Source organism: Rasamsonia emersonii (genome assembly GCF_000968595.1).
Source record: "Rasamsonia emersonii CBS 393.64 chromosome Unknown ctg1118621760153, whole genome shotgun sequence".
Lineage (NCBI taxonomy): Eukaryota > Fungi > Ascomycota > Eurotiomycetes > Eurotiales > Trichocomaceae > Rasamsonia > Rasamsonia emersonii.
The window spans coordinates 34,505-50,759 of record NW_013563165.1 but is presented as its reverse complement, the minus strand read 5'-3'; the positions used below and the strand labels follow the sequence as shown (position 1 = coordinate 50,759).

Sequence of the window (16,255 nt, the reverse complement as noted above, 5' to 3'; positions counted from 1 at the left end):
CTGCATTTCATGAGCGAGCACTACGGCGTCCCCAAGGATATATAGAAAAAGGGATATCTGGATATGAGCACGGATGCATTGTAGCCATGATCTAAGAGAGACTGTTTATCTCTCATCATTTCACCTATTCTATTCCCCTTGAATGGAACTGGGTTGCTTAATCAATGAAATCAAAACTGGTATAATTAATATTTCTGATCTTCTCCTGGTTCTCAACGCCAACTTGTAGGTTGTACATCCGACCTGGTGGGAGTAAATCAACGGGCCATCTTGAGTACCAAGCCAGTGCCTGTAGCCTTCTTGGGAGACACTGACAGGGATTCGGCACCACTCTGCCTTCCAATGACATCTTTCGTACAGTACATTTAGTTGGTATTTAATTGGTACTCGGTGTTTTAGCGAGTCTAGATCTCGGCAACTATAATTAGGAGGAATGTAATGCCCGCAATCCAGACAAAATATGCTGGACTGTCGTGCTAGAGAGTATTCTACTCGTGATTATTGACTGTTCTGTTCATTTGTCTGCTGGAATTGCTGGCAGCTGCGAAAATGGGCGATGATCCAACTGTCCACTACTCCGTACAGCGCGGGTGGCTGTTCTGGCCGCCTACCTAGTATTGCCGGGTAAGAATAGTCAGGCTTGGCTCTGTGCAACGCCCAACACTGGGCTCGCCCACCCCTTTCCTTCACCATCTCCCGTCGAGAATGCCTCGAGCTTCCGCGGCGGCATTTGCAGACTCTGAGACAGTCGATGGGGAAATGCGCTGAGGGCATCTTATTGTCGCACCCGCCCAACCGACCGCCGTTCCAAGGGGAAGCCTTCGCATACGCTGCCGTGGTTCGCATCGGAGCCTCTACGGGACTGTCTTCTCCCTCGGTCGCAGAGTTCCACGCGCCGTCTTAAAGAGACGGGCAGACGCTTCAGCCATGCTCCGGCTCCGAAGATATCGCATCTTTCTCATCTTCAGCATCATCTTTATTCTCGCTCTCTTCCATTTCCTCCGGTCACGCGACTGGTCTCCGCCCCCCGAGCGCGCCCCTCCGGTGAACGTAGCTGCACCGCCTGACAGCAAGGAAGATCCCTTTCTATCCCATGGTTTCGCTCCCGAAAGTCCCGTTGGAAAACCCAAAGCGGAGGAGGAGCCTTCAGGTGCAAAGGACCGGGTCGACCATGTGGAAAAGCCTGATCTGGGCCTCGACTCTGCTCCGATGATGACACCGTCCAAGACAACGCCGACACCCGCCGATTCGAAGCCGGAAAAGCCCAGCCAGAAACCGTCACTGGGACAGTCTTCGGGCACGTTTGACGAAGAGTTTGGGATCGAAGGGCAAGGACGATTGGAGGTGTTCCTCCCTGACGCAGGCAGGCCGGCGCCTCACTGGACGAAGCTCCCTGAGCATTTTCCTGTGCCCACGGGAGATCTCATTAGACTTCCCACCGGCCAGCCCAAAGCGCTTCCGAAGCTCCAGGCCAATTTCAAAGATGAATCCTCGACAGAGAAAATCCAGCGCACACAGAAACTGTCGACCATCAAAGAATCGTTCGTGCATGCCTGGAACGGGTATAAGCAGTCTGCGATGGGCCATGATGAGGTTCGGCCGGTTACAGGAGGATATCGCGATCCATTTGCCGGTTGGGGTGCAACCCTCGTCGATGCCTTGGACACGCTGTGGATTATGGACCTGAAGGACGAGTTCTCGGCTGCAGTGGATGAGGTCAAGAAGATCGACTTCACCACCTCCTTCAGAAAGGATATCCCCCTCTTTGAAACGGTCATCCGGTACCTTGGTGGTCTCCTCGGTGCATATGACATTTCGGGGCACAAATATCGGGAGCTCTTGGACAAAGCTGTCGAATTGGCCGAGATCTTAATCGGCGCGTTTGACACGCCGAATCGGATGCCAGTCACATACTATAACTGGGCCCCGTAAGCTACATCTCACTTGTTCTTCTGCGTTAACTATCTAATCTGACTTGGCGTGTCTATAGGGACTATGTGTCTCAGCCCCATCGCGCCGGAACTAGGGTTGTTTTAGCGGAGTTGGGATCCCTGTCGGTCGAATTTACGCGATTGGCCCAGTTGACAAAAGAAGACAAATATTACGATGCGATAGCTCGCATCACCAATGAGCTCGAAAAAATGCAGAATAACACGAGACTCCCTGGAATGTGGCCGCTTCAGCTTGACGCCTCCGGGTGTAAGAAGAAGGGACGTCCAGTTAACCGATTGCCCCCTCTAAAGAAGGAAAGGGAGAAGGAAGCCGTGCCTGGTGTCCCAACGCCTCATGTGCCACATCACCCGCCAACGGATATCAATAGTTACAAATCCTACCTGAAGCGAGACGAACTGAGTGGCCTCGCGATAGATGCGCAGCCCGCGAACTATGGGGAGGCGACCCAGCCGACTCCGGCGCCCACACCTCCCTTGGAAGCTATCTGCGAGGAACAGGGCTTGGCCTCACCTCCCTATTCGACCATGGACAGATTTGGGCTGGGCGGACAGTCCGACTCGACCTATGAATATCTTCCAAAGGAATACATGCTCCTGGGAGGTCTCAATGACCAATATCGCACATTATATGAAACGGCCATGGATACGGTGCGCAAGTATCTCCTCTTCCGGCCCATGATTAAAGAGGACCGTGACGTTCGGTTCGCAGCGACGGTCGCCGTGTCCGATCCAGACCCCGAAGAGGGGGGTGAGCGGTCTCTAGACTATCAGTACGAAGGAACCCACCTTACCTGCTTTGCAGGAGGCATGTTCGCCGTCGGAGCTAAGCTCTTCGGACTGGATGGCGACATGGATATTGCAGCCAAACTTACCGAGGGCTGCGTCTGGGCCTATGAGTCCACGAAGACGGGAATCATGCCGGAACATTTTGAAGTTTTGCCTTGTGAGGACGTTAATTCCTGTGAATGGAATGAGACGCGGTACAGGGATGCATTGGACCCTTATGCGGGCTCGAGGATCCAGCAGACGGAAGCGTTGTATCAGCGTCAGGGTCAGCTCGCGCAAGGGAACAAGGAACTGAAGGCCAGTAACAAGTCCGTGCCCTCGACACTTCCTTCTCTTTCGAAGCGTGATATTCCTCCCGCCGGACAGCTTCACGAACATAACGACCAGACACCGACAAAGACCACTCCGAAACCGGAGGACCGGGGCTCTATTAAATCAATTCCAAGCCCAAGTTCTATCCCACTTCATCCTAAACCCCTGGCCCTCTCCCATGACGAGTATGTCGACTCTCGAATCAAGGAAGAACGGCTTCCTCCCGGGTTCACCAAAATCTCGTCTCGGAAATACATCCTTCGCCCCGAGGCCATCGAATCGGTCTTTATCATGTTCCGGCTCACGGGCGACAATTACTGGCGGGAGAAGGGATGGGAGATGTTCGAGGCGATTTCCAAAGCCACTCGAACAGAACTGGCGAACTCTGCCATCCTGGACGTCACCAGCGCTACTCCCTTGTTTTCCAATGAGATGGAGTCATTTTGGCTTGCAGAGACGCTCAAATACTTCTACCTCTTGTTTAGCGACCCCAGTGTGGTTAGCTTGGACGAATATGTATTGTAAGGAACTCCTGGTGCTCTCTCTTGACGTGAAGAATGAACGAGAAGCTGACATTTATCTCACAGAAACACCGAGGCCCATCCACTAAAACGCCCCAGCTCATAGCAGAGCGACATATATACATACTTGGAGATTTCCCTTCATGCTCTTCGGTATAAATACACCAGGAGAAACTTTCTGTTATCGTTTTTTTTCTCCGTCTTTTTCGGCTCATGATTTGTTCATTCTTTTTTTTTTTGATTCTGTATATTGAAGTCATTGGATTTTTGGTCTTGATAGACCGGAGATCAGAGAGGATGACATGAATGAGCGGCGCAGTTGGCAGATTGGATGGGTCTACAAACAAGGGAGAAGCAAGTTGTTCGCATTGGCGTCGATCTGGGAAAACATAGCGGCTTCTTGGGCATATACGAGGACTGGAGAACTAAGGAGTCACTAATCAAAGAACGTTATTGAAGGGAACATAGCATAGAGTCATTGCCTAGTACAGAGTAGTAACTCCGAGTCGGTGCCCTGATAACAGCGGATCGGCGGGCGTCTGTGCGGGCGGTGAACATGCGGCCAGCGACTATTGGAATACTAGCTCAACGTCAGCGCAGGCCGTTGTCCCACATCCCATTCTCCGTTCTCCATCGCCCATCCCATCATCCATCAGCAGAGGACTGTCAACAGCAGCCACGCGACGGGATGAGTGCCCCGGCAGAACCAGCGCAGGGCCGACGACAGACACTCTGCTGTAGGAAATGGAGTTTGTCGATGTTTCCTACAGCCTAGAAAACGAGCAGCAATTCTGGGATGGTAAGCCATTGATTGATTTGATTGTGCTGTCCCACCGGACATTCCGCGCATATCTCTCGGGCACTTTGACGCCGCCTTGCTTGGGCTCAACGCTGACTGTGGACGATAGAATTGCACGAGATTGTGTCAGCCAAATGCGACTCGCATGCCCTGATCGACAATGCACTGCGCGCTTATCTCAGCTTTACTGCTAGGTACAAAGGTTGTGCCCATTAATTGAAGTGAAACAAATCCCCTGCAGCTGGTCAAGAGATATGATGCTGACAGCGCGGATCTGATATAGGGGAGTACCTCAACAGCGAATATGACATCTCGCGCTGTTCCTATCAGCTCTTCTCGTCGAGTCTCTTCTCCGAGCATGCCGATTACGTTCGAAGACAGATCATCTACGGCTTACTGCAAGTACGTTTCGTTCCAACGTCTGCTCGAGATATTTCGGGGGCTGATGGTTTCACTCCGTGCCGCATTGGAAACAGGAAGATGACCCTGACACGTTGCATTTGATCGCGTCCTTCCTCCTCTTCGATGGTCGGCAGAATGAAGTCACATTCCACATGATGAACGAGGAGGGCTCGTTCCCTCGGTTGCTGGAACTCGTTCAGAGTCAGAAACCAGATGGAGATGGCGGGGCGGGTCTTCATCGGCTTCTGATGGACCTGCTGTATGAGATGTCGAGAATACAACGGGTGAAGATTGAGGATCTTGGTGAGTTCGTCAAGCGGGGTAATAAAATTTTGGATTGCTGATTCCCGTTCAAAAATGGTTGTAGTCTTGGTGGAAGATGACTTCGTCAAGTATCTCTTTGATATCGTCGAAGAGCTCTCCAACGACGTCAATGATCCCTATCATTATCCGGTCATTCGTGTCTTGGTAAATGCGCCCGTCCTGTTGTTAGACTGCAGTTTATACTGACAGTCTCAGCTGGTGCTTAATGAGCAGTTCATGGTTTCGGCGCACGACCCGGTTTCAGGAGCCGCTGTCAATAATCCGCCCACGAATAAAGTTATCAAAATCCTTTCGATGTATGGGAATGTTTACAAGACGTTTGGTGAGAATATCATCCTCCTGTTGAACCGAGAAGGTATAGATACGCCTCAGCCACATTATAAGCGGTGCTGATTTCCCTCAGGCGAAACATCTTTGCAGCTGCTCACCCTGAAGCTCCTATATCTTATCTTCACGACCCCGTCTACTTACGAATATTTCTACACTAATGATCTGCGCGTGTTGGTCGACATTCTCATTCGGAACTTGTTGGATCTGCCCGAAGAAGCAGTGGCATTGCGCCATACATATCTGCGCGTTCTTTACCCGCTTCTGGCACACACTCAGCTGAAATATCCGCCTCATTACAAACGAGATGAACTCAAGAGGCTGCTGGGAATATTGGTTCATAGTCATGAAGAGGATGGCGAGAGGATCGTTCATTTCGGAGAGGTTGACGAGACGACCAAGAGACTGGTCGCCCGCTGCTCAAACGTCGAGTGGCTGCGCGATCCCGAACCCGACGTTATTACAGAATCCCCCAAAGAGGTGGAAGCACCGTCTGCAGATCAGGGAATCTCTGTCCCTCCAACGTGTACGGTAACAGAAGGAAAGGAGGAAACCGCTGGGGTTTCTATCCCGGTTTCACCTAACTTGGAGGGCAGGATATCTCCTTCAAAGCTAGCAGATCCGAATTCGCCAGGAACGGTCTCTGGTCTCGACGCCAAGCAGGCAGAGGCGCTTGGAATGCATCTAGAACTCGCACGATCGTCTTCACTCAGTGTGTTGGAGGTAGCCGCACAGAAGGAAAAGCCAGGAGTGATGACACCAAGTCGCAAAGACACGGCTGCGTCAGACAACTCAGACGCAATCCTGGCAGTGAAGTCGAAGCAAAAACCAGAGCCGCCCAAGGCGCGACGCTGGCGCGGGAGACGTGCGAAAGAAGAGGACGAAGGCGGGGGTAAAAAGCCAGTCGAAGAGCCAGAAATCAAGGTGGACAGCTCAGTAGACAGAAGGGGCTCGACCGAGGAGTCATCGACTCCGTCATCAGCCAAGCCCTCCGTTTCCCGATCCGCGTCACGGCCTCCACCTGCCGTGCCTCCTCCTCGAAGATCGACCCAGGCGGCGCAGTCACAGCAGTCACATCATCAATCGACTGGAAATTCTTCAGCAGACAGTAACCACTCTAAACACGGGCAAAAGCCCGAACCACCAAAAACACGCCGCTGGCGACATGGTGCGCGACAACAAGCAGATTCTGCCGAGTCTCCGACTGTAGCAACGAATGCGACGAATCCCGCCTTGCAGCAGGCAGGGGTATCTGATACGGTCGAAATCGAAAACGCCATGCAGAAAGCTAGTCTTGATTGAAAAAAAAATGAAGTGAGCGGAACAGAACAGAACAATCAAATTCTGTTGATTTTTATCGGAGAGGAGGGCATGCATGTGCATATGCATACAACATACAACATACATTGATAATTGATTAATTGTAGGTATATCATGCCTGCCTGCCTGCCTACTTTCCTGCAATCAATGTAGTAATTCAGACAGAACATTGCACATACGGTTTGACAGATAGACAGACAGGCAGTGGCAGACAGCCAGCCAGCGAAAAAGTCCACAAATGACTTTCCAGTGTCGTCTACCAGATATTTTCTTGCTTGCTTGCTTGCTTTCTTCCAAAAAAGCACGTAGCAATTTCGTCGTCGTCAACTACTTACTTACTACTTACATCGTGGTATGACTATAACAATCTCCGTATCTACATCTTATCATGTCGTATCGACATGCAACGCAGAGAGGAAACCCGCGTTCCCTGTTCTTCTGCGGTAGGAGCGGTTCTTTAAAAAAAAATTCAGGTAAATCACCGATTCAGACACAAGTACATATAACAAGCACTTCTATTTTCTTTCTTGTTTAACGACTAGATCTTCGTGCGCCACCTCCACCGATAGCTCAAACAGGCCCATCTCGCCATGAAGAACATCAACAAAGCCAGGACCAGGACGCTGCCCAGGAAAGTGACCATGGCGTTCTTGCCCACCTTCTCGAGCATTTCTCCGCCGATGGGGATGCAGATGAGGGTTCTGTAAACGTATCAAATCAGTATTACTCCTACTCCAAATTATTATTTTTTTTAATGCTTAGGGTGAAACATACGCAAAGCTAACCAATGAGTAACAGGTCCCAAACCTCTTGCCAATCTCACTTGCCTTGGAGATCTGCCCAATACAGACGGGCGCCAGGCTCACGAACGACCCCGACGCGAGACCGAAGAGCGCGCTGAAGATGTACAGACCGGGCAGCGAGTGTCCGAAGGGCAGCCAGATGGCGAAGATGGCCGTTGCGCCGACTGCGATCAGCGCCGTCTGCGTGTTCAGCCGGCCGAAATGGTCGGCGATTGCGCCGGCGAAGAAGCGCCCGAAGCAGGAGCCTCTACAGCGCCTAAGTCAGCAGAAATAATAATAAATTGGAATAATGGGGTTGTGAGGATCCTACATGTTTAGAACAGCAAGAAGAGTCACGCTGGTATTCGAGCTGAACCCCTGCATGAGGATATAGGTCGGATACAGACCCAACCCGGCAAAAAGCTCGAGCTCAAGACCTATCCAGCTGTCAGCAGGACAATATCCAAGCATCTCTCATATGACATATTGGTATCAGTCTTGTCTAGGGACACGGTCAGCATACTGAAAGTCCCAATGGCCAACCACGTGAATCGCGAATCACGGAAGCATTTCAAATCCACGGCCGCCTTTGCCTTGCCTGGCGGCAGACGGGACTTGACGAAGAGCGAGCCCAGGACACACATGCCCGTCACCAGGAACGCCAGCAGCCGGATGCCCCATTTGAACCCCCAGCGGGCGAAACCAGCGCGGAGCACAAAGGGGAAGATGGTGCCGCCCACGCCTGATCCGGCCATGGCAATCCCCATGGCCAGCCCGACTCTGCGCTGAAACCACTGCGGCACGACGGCCATGGCGGCCGTGCTCAGCAGGGCCGCTCCAATGCCGCCCAGCACGCCCAGGCAGAGCAGAAACTGCCAGTACAGCCGACACTCGGCGAGCAGGAAGAGGCTGGCGACGTAGCAGCACGAGCCGCAGAGGACGATGCCCCTGGGCCCGTAGCGGTCGAAGATGGGGCCCACCTGCACGCCCAGGCTGAGGCCCAAGAAGACGAACAGGCCCGGGATCCAGCCGACCTCGCTGGTGGAGTAGTGCGCGAGCTGGTTCGAGGCGAGATACGACTGCAGCACGCCGAGGGTGTTCATGAGCCCGTACGACGCCATCAGCAGAAAGAACGAGCCCAGAACGGCCAGCCAGGACTGCGTGCCGCCGTCCGGGAAGGTGTATTCGCCTGCAGAGTCGGTAGGAGGATACTGACGGTGAGGGTTGGAGGCCGTGCTGTGGGCAGCAGTCGTCGAAGGGTCTGGCGGAGGCTCGACGATCGAGACCGCCGAGAGAGGAGGGACCTCCTCGTCAGCGAAGCTGGTGAGAGATAGTTGATCATGATTATCTGGATGGGATTGAGCTGGCCTTTCGGAAGTCGCCTGCATGGCAGTGCCTTCCTTCAGCACTAAACACTTTATTTCAATTGTATGTATATACAAAAAAAAACCAGAATGGAACCTTTGCGGAGTGAGAATTAATCGAAGGCCATAACCATATCCCTCTATATGCAGTCTGAATGGGTGGGGTCATCTAAAGAGACAGCCAGTCCATCATTGTGATCAATTAACTGATAGATAGATAGATCAAACTGATACAAATGAGTCAGAAGAACCGTCTCTAACTTGCGGTGTCGGCGGGGATATCTAATCCAAATTGAAATAAAATCAAATACAATTACAATCAATCGTCTGTGTCGGAATTAATATTATTGGTGAGTTTGTTAAAAACATTATACTATTAGTACGGAGTATACTATATTAGAACTATACTATACTGTCTATGTCCAGTACCGAAGAAGTGATTTAATCCGATAGGCCGTGTTCAACCGATCTAAAGCGTTCGTTCGTTTGGATGGAATAATAATGATGACAACAGGGCTGTAGTCGTCAATTCAGTTCATTCTTTTCATTCTTCTACATCAACAGAGGGAAAAAAAAGAATTGCGCCAAGTTGTGGAAACGTGGGATGAAGAATTATTCTTAGTGTCTAAAAAAAAATTGGGGAAACTAAAAAAAAGACTGTGAAATATATCTTTTATATATACAAGACTGCTAAGGCAATATCTATCAGGCTTCACTCGCCCATTTAGATATCCGGAAACGAACACCAAATACGCCAATTCTCCGCGCGCGACAGATTAATATCTGCCATGCTATGCAAGCCCTGCCATTGCCAGTCTTCTTCTCTCTCCTATTGCAATAACCCCCAGAACTTCTCCGTATCAAAAGTATAGCTGTTATCAACCTTCCACTTGTCATCGAACGCGCTGAACAAGATGATCCCGCCGTCAGGGAAACTGTTCTTCAGGCTCTCGATCGCCGCGTCCTGGTTCACCCTCGACGGGACAGCAGCACCGTTGGGCTGGCCGGCATACGGCCATCCAGACTCGGTGATGACGGTCTTCTTCCCCCCGGCTGCCGCAGAGACACGCTCTGCTTGCTCCCTGACGTAGGGGCCTGCCTCCTCCGCGGTGACGCTCGCGTCGAAGAAGGCGTGGCAGTTGGCAGCGCAGTAGTCCGATGCCTCGCAGAGTTCCGGATGCTGGATCAGCATGTTGAACGTGTCGACCGTGACTACTGGTCCCTCGTACCCTGCGGCACGGAGGATGGCGCGCGCTGTATTCACGGCGGTGACGACGTCGCTGGGCGTATTCTGCCCCCGGAGCACCAGCTCGTTGCCGATGGAGATGGTGTCGAACGGGGACCAGTCGCCCTGCGCGGCGTCGATGATCGTCTGCAGGCTCTGCTGGAGATTTTTCAGGTCGTAGATGCCGGCAAACACCTTCATGCCGTGCTGTTTCGCTGCCGTCGTGACGGTCTCGACTTGGTTGCAGTCGACTCCGTAGATGCGGACAAGGGGGTAGTCGGCCAGTTTCTCGATGTCGGCGTCGACCTCTTCCTGGGACTTGCAGGTGCCATCATCCCTGTATGGCGAATAGGATATACCATATTTGTTACTCGTTGCTTCAGAAGTCGGGGCTGGTGGAGGGTAGTAGGACGGTTGAGTAGGGACTGCATATGTCTCAGGATAATGGTATTGATCCGTATCATAACTCAACCATGTCGATTCAGTAGCCGGATCTTCTCGCGGAATTGGGAGTTTCGCCGTGGTGAGCAACGTCGTCGGCTGTGGCTGTACATGGACCTATCTCAACCAGTCTTGTGTATTAGCATGTAACCATCCTCCAATCCAGGAAGCATGTACGCTCGCTCTCTTACGTTTGTGCCCACAGGCTGCGTCGGAGTACAGGCTCCCTTTGTTTCCACACTGAGCGTGTGCCCAAACTGATCCACCCAGATGATCACCTCCGCTGCTGCTGCTGATGATCCATCGCGATTACGTTCGACATGCTTACTGCGTTTGGCAGCGTGGTTCTTAGGGCCTGTATGTATGTATTTCCTCATATTAAGCATTTATTTCCCCCCAAGGTGATTCAACAGAATCGAAAACAATTCGTACAGACTAAGGCTTACTTACTGTGCGAATGCGCCAAAGCAGTCTGCAAAAGCGCCAATGCAGCAAGAGCTAGGACGGTGTTCTTCATCGTGAGGGAGGTGTGTGATCGGAAGAGAGAGAGAGAGAGAGAGATGAAGCTTCCCTACCTGGACCAAAGTCAATATCGTCTGGTTGAGCGAGCGAGCAAGTGAGGCAGGAGCAAGCAAGATTCAACAGAGAGAACAACTATAATAATAGCAACAACAAGATGGACACTTCTATGCTGTGCGGTGCGACAACATCATCACCATTGCATTGCAATTGTATTGTATTTATTGCCTTTACTAAATAGGGAAGATAAAAACAATGCGGCACAGAAACAGAAGTTGCTATATTATTGAGGAATGGCGTCGACAATATCTTCTTCCACTTTCATCCGCATGCTGAGCGCCACTGGGGAAAGAATGTGGTGGTAAATTAAATAGTGCCTCGTGAGGAATGAATGGGTTGTTGTGTGAAGAATGAATGAAATGAAATGAAATGAAAGGGTCTGTATGGAATGTGGACGAAATGAAACAAACCCAATCTTGTCATCTTCAAGGAATTGATTTCAAATTGTCGAAATATCTTATCAAAATAAAAGCAAAATCCTTCTAGATCAATAGGAAATTATGAATGGCTTGCAATAAAAAAAGAAAAGAAAAATGTCTCGTATCTCACCTGTTGGACTTCCAACACTCTCCTATCCTGACTTTAACCCACTGGCTGGTAGACTACTGTGAATCACTCGAACAATCATCAGACATAACGTCCATTAAGATTAAAAATATCTAGTCTAAAACAAAGTTGGCCTCAGCGAAAGGAAACAAGGCACCCCCTTGGCAAGAGGGCCAGTCGACAAAGTCACTTCTCTCTAGCGGTGGTTCTCAGCAACCAAGCATCCACCGTAGAACAAAAGAACCAGCCATCGAGGCGATCACGAAAATCGATATAAAAATATGTCCTGGCAGTAATATGTCCTTCTGTACACCGAATTTTGATAACCCAAACCAAGAACGGGAGACAATGACTCGTAAGAATACAGTCAGAAAAAAGGGTCGTTACACATGCAATGGCGCAAGACCTTTTCGATAAACGATGCAGGACGGGCAAGAATGAGAGTCGACATCTATCTCTTCTTGCTCATCACCTTGGTGATCGCATGTCGAATAATGGTGCCAGCCTTTTCGATTTCCTTCTTTGTAAGTCCCGTGTTAATACAGATCTTCAGCGCTGGAAGAACAGGTTGCTTTGGCGACATGTTGTCTGGGAGAGACTTGAGGCGAGTGATGAGTACTCCGTTTGCAAGAGCCTTTGCCCAGCCATTAGCGTCTATCCAAAAAAAAAATCAGGAACTGCTAAAGAAATGCTCACCTCATCCACAATGTCTTGCAACAGGAACTGCTGATCTTCAAACGAGAGCCGTCTCGAGGAGACAACTTCCGGCTTGATGACCAGGATCATGATGGGGTTTTCTGGGGCGCTGGTACAATACATCCAGTCGCTCCGCGGGTCAAGCTGAGCCCACATGGCCTTGATGTTTGCTCGCAGCTGCATAATAAGCTCCGGGCTCGACTGCAAAAGATTCAAGGCTTCGCTTGCTGTTGTCGACAGCAAGGCTGGGAGCGCGGCAGAGAACGTGTACGCAGCAGCCGAAATCCGCTGATGGTGGACGATCTCCTCCGATCCTGCGCAGAAGCCTCCTCCAGCAATCAGGGGTCCGGACAGAGAACCGACGATCATATCGATTTCGGCAGGATCAACATTCTGATGCTCCGTAACGCCTCTTCCCGTGCGTCCAAGGACACCGAACGACCATGTCTCATCCAGAATAAGACGAAACTTGTACTTCAATTTCAACTCAACCTGCGAAAACATCGTCAGCATAGATAGCCACCAAAGACCAAGGACAGGAGGACCCACAATTTTGGGCAAATCGACCATGTCACCGAATGATTCAAAGAGACCCTCCGTGATGATAAACCTCCTGGTCAAGGGCTTTCGGGATTGCTCCCTGGTCACCTTTTCCAAGACGCGCTCCAAGTCCTCCATATCATTGTGCTTGTACCACCGCACGATACTCCGTGAAATTTGAATTCCCCTGCGGATCGCATAGCTGACCCCTTCATCGGCCACGATAATATCGCCTCGCTTTGAAAAGGCCGGAATGACACTCGATATCGTCGAAAACGCCTGGGCATAAATGATACACGCTGCTGTTCCCAGAAAGGCGGCGACGTCGGCTTCGGTCTTCATGTGAACGTCTTGGGTGCCATAAAACCCTGGTGGACCACATGGACCGACACCGTACGTGCGGAGGGTCTGGATTGCCTTCTCCTTGAGCGATTCGTTCGACGTGAAGTTGTAGAAATTGTAAGATCCAAGGTTGGTGACCACCCGCCCATTGGACAGCTTCACCTTGGGGCCCGTCGAGCTGAGATAAGCTGAATTAGAGCAGGTTCAAATAGGACAAGCAAGCACAGGGTTCCTAAGAGCATACCCAGAAATCACGACCCTCTTCTCTACCTCAGTTTCCTCCAGCGCCGTTGGGGGGCCTACAAGCGGCTCGGGCTGCCATTCGTCGACCAGGTCATCGATCTCCTCTTCGGAAAGTTGGACGATGCCGGGCTTGGTGGAATACTTGGGGGCAAGAAGATAGCGCACGGCGAACAGGAACAAGAAGAGCTCGATGGCCGAGCGGATCGGATCGTTCTGGTAGCTCGACTTGACGTAGCGAAGAAAAATTGCCGAACCGGGGAGACGATGGAAGAGGTTGGCGAGCTCCTGGAAGAAAACCGTGAGGACGCGGTAGGCTTCTTGCAAATCCATCATGGCATTGCCGAACCGAAGACCGCGGATCCTCTTGAAAGACGAAGTACAGCAGAAGAAGAAGGCAAAGGGTCACGGAAAGGGAGTCTGCATGCGGAGGTTGATATGTCTCCTTAATCGAAATTGTTGACTGAATCGCGTACGGGGAGCGCGGAAATCAGCGCCGGCAGCCGCGATTTGATCACGTGATGTGCACCGACCGATAGGGGCAACTACAGACGTAGGTACTCTGTACTTGAGCTCTGGTAAAGGAAATGGCCTTTTTAACATTCAATTGTGATCCTAGCATGTGTCATATCATAGCATCTAGAATGACTGTAAAATGATAATGGTGACATTGTTCCCTTTTCGATTCTTGAGAGAGGTGAACGTCCAGACAGTCACCAGTTCCCAGACCAAGCCAGCCTAAGCTTCGTCACCTCCCAGCACATCCTCTTCGGCCTTGACCTGAGAGTTGGCATTGACACTGGCATTCGCATTGGTCGAGGCGCCGCGCTTGCTGAACTCCTTGAATTTCTTCTGGCACACCGCAGGAGGGTACCTTTTGCCGCCCTTCTCCTCGATCGCAGCCGCAATCTTGGCCCATTTCTCGATTTCGAACTTCTCCTCGATTTCCTTCATCGCCTCGAGGAGTCGTTCGCGGTCGTCGTCTTCGAAGACGACGAAGTTGGCCTTCATGCGGATGTATCGGGTGCTCAGTGTGGTGCCTCCGACTTTGATGCCCGTCATCGCTTCCCAGGCAGCCTTGATCTCGGCCCAGCCCTTCCCCTCGACGTCTTTCATGTGAAGCAGCATACGGTCTGCTTTTCCGGCCGACTCGTAGGACGTTGGGATAGGCATGGTTCCCCGTTTGACTCCCTTTTTGCTCTTCTTGGTCGGGCTTTCGTCCTCGCCGTCGTCATTGTTGGCAGTCTTGCGGCAACGCTTCTGGGGAGTCGGGGTCAGAGACGCGTTGGTAGCTGACTATATATATATGTAACATGGTTAACATGACATCAGAGACAGGAATATGTCCAGTGCATACCTCTTCCTGAAGACCGTCATCATCAGATTCATGCTCAACCTTCACATCTTTCAGCATGTCTTCATCCTTTTTGGCAGGCATGTTGATTGGAGTAAAGGCTGGCATGTGTGCTTGTCATGCACCACGTATGTCTGTTATCAGATGAGCATGATGAGCGTGAGAATGAAAGCAAGAAGGCCAAGAAACCACTCACTGGGTAACTATTTGGTAGCAAGGTAAGATGTTCTTCGGTATGATAAGGTGAAGGAAGGAAAACAGCGTATGCAGAGTGTGAGAGAAAGGGAGAAACAACGTCCACCGCACAAGAACGCAACTCCCTAGGGGGAAGTTAGCTGACTTGCGTGCTATGTTGACGAAGGAGACAGTTCCAGCAGGTAAACAAACAGATAGATAGACGCTGGGCTGCAGGTCGTGAACTCACCTTGACGATTCGAGGTCAGTCACCAGTGAAGCAAGATAAAGTGAGTGACAGATCCTAAGGAACCTGCTACTATAATGCTTTTTGACAGAGGGAGCCTCTCTGAGAGTTCACTATCTGAAAAGTAAGGGAGTTAGTTCAGTGAAGAGACTACCTGCAAAGACGCATCTATATCATATGTTACATGATCAACGATGAACTGTCCTAAAGTCATTACTCCTGGCAACCACCCATCTTATCTGAGGTGAAATCAAGGCATGAAAAAGGAGTGTCATAGCTTCGATAGGTAATAAGTGACCCTTTCTTCAGAGAATTTTTCAATCAACATACTACCAGCGTTAAGTAGATCAAACAAATATCTCTCACTTATACAGGTATATATACACTGCACTGCCCTGTACTTCAGTCCTGCTCTTGCTTAAGGAATCGACCATCCATCTTCCACACCTCACTGATATCGGATTCGATCTGATTTAATATCATGTACTGACTGTGGTATGATGGCCTTTCGTCCCAAGTGAAATGTCTGATTACTGTGATATTCAATTCACTCACTCACCCCTTGGCAGAATCACAGCTATAGTTATAGTTATAAGACGCCACTGACATGCGATGATACCTTCAGTCATAATGTCCAATGATCAATCATTTATGATTCGAGTCCTGTGGCAGGCAGGCAGTAATGAAAAGTCTCATCTTTTCCACTTACAGATACCATGGACGAAAAGGAGGAAGAATATTATTGCAACATACCGTCTGATGTGATGATTATGTAGTAAGTCACTGAAGCTAACAAGCTCTCTCCGGTAGAATAGAAATAGAATAGCATTTCTTCTCAGCCAGGAGTAGTAGTAGGACTCAAAAACAAGCAAAAAAAAAGACATTTTCAAGCAAAGATAAATAAATTAGTGACAGAGAATAAAAAGAAGAACAAAACCTTTAAAATTAAATTACAAGACCAGTGCACTGTGTTGTACACATA

At 50.4% G+C, this 16,255-nt stretch overlaps 5 protein-coding genes across 5 annotated transcripts; 1 reads left to right on the top strand and 4 right to left on the bottom strand.

Moving 5' to 3' along the window:
- Nucleotides 1-927: 927 nt before the first annotated feature.
- On the top strand, nucleotides 928-3,677 carry T310_4706 (Mannosyl-oligosaccharide 1,2-alpha-mannosidase; the record flags this gene model as incomplete). Its single annotated transcript, XM_013472423.1, has 3 exons — nucleotides 928-1,928; nucleotides 1,991-3,571; nucleotides 3,638-3,677. 3 exons carry the CDS (start codon nucleotides 928-930, stop codon nucleotides 3,675-3,677), a joined length of 2,622 nt encoding a protein of 873 aa, XP_013327877.1.
- Nucleotides 3,678-7,258: 3,581 nt separating this feature from the next.
- Nucleotides 7,259-8,913, bottom strand: T310_4705 (Uncharacterized protein; the record flags this gene model as incomplete). The annotated part of the gene is made up of 4 exons (XM_013472422.1): nucleotides 7,259-7,444; nucleotides 7,529-7,793; nucleotides 7,857-7,962; nucleotides 8,049-8,913. 4 exons carry the CDS (start codon nucleotides 8,911-8,913, stop codon nucleotides 7,259-7,261), a joined length of 1,422 nt encoding a protein of 473 aa, XP_013327876.1.
- An 805-nt stretch (nucleotides 8,914-9,718) lies between these two features.
- On the bottom strand, nucleotides 9,719-11,072 carry T310_4704 (Cell wall glucanase (Scw4); the record flags this gene model as incomplete). Its single annotated transcript, XM_013472421.1, has 3 exons — nucleotides 9,719-10,672; nucleotides 10,747-10,910; nucleotides 11,006-11,072. 3 exons carry the CDS (start codon nucleotides 11,070-11,072, stop codon nucleotides 9,719-9,721), a joined length of 1,185 nt encoding a protein of 394 aa, XP_013327875.1.
- Nucleotides 11,073-12,131: 1,059 nt separating this feature from the next.
- On the bottom strand, nucleotides 12,132-13,831 carry T310_4703 (8-amino-7-oxononanoate synthase; the record flags this gene model as incomplete). The annotated part of the gene is made up of 3 exons (XM_013472420.1): nucleotides 12,132-12,314; nucleotides 12,377-13,436; nucleotides 13,503-13,831. The coding sequence occupies 3 exons, from the start codon at nucleotides 13,829-13,831 to the stop codon at nucleotides 12,132-12,134; spliced, it is 1,572 nt and encodes a 523-aa protein (XP_013327874.1).
- A 405-nt stretch (nucleotides 13,832-14,236) lies between these two features.
- On the bottom strand, nucleotides 14,237-14,936 carry T310_4702 (uncharacterized protein; the record flags this gene model as incomplete). Its single annotated transcript, XM_013472419.1, has 2 exons — nucleotides 14,237-14,794; nucleotides 14,856-14,936. The coding sequence occupies 2 exons, from the start codon at nucleotides 14,934-14,936 to the stop codon at nucleotides 14,237-14,239; spliced, it is 639 nt and encodes a 212-aa protein (XP_013327873.1).
- Nucleotides 14,937-16,255: the final 1,319 nt, after the last annotated feature.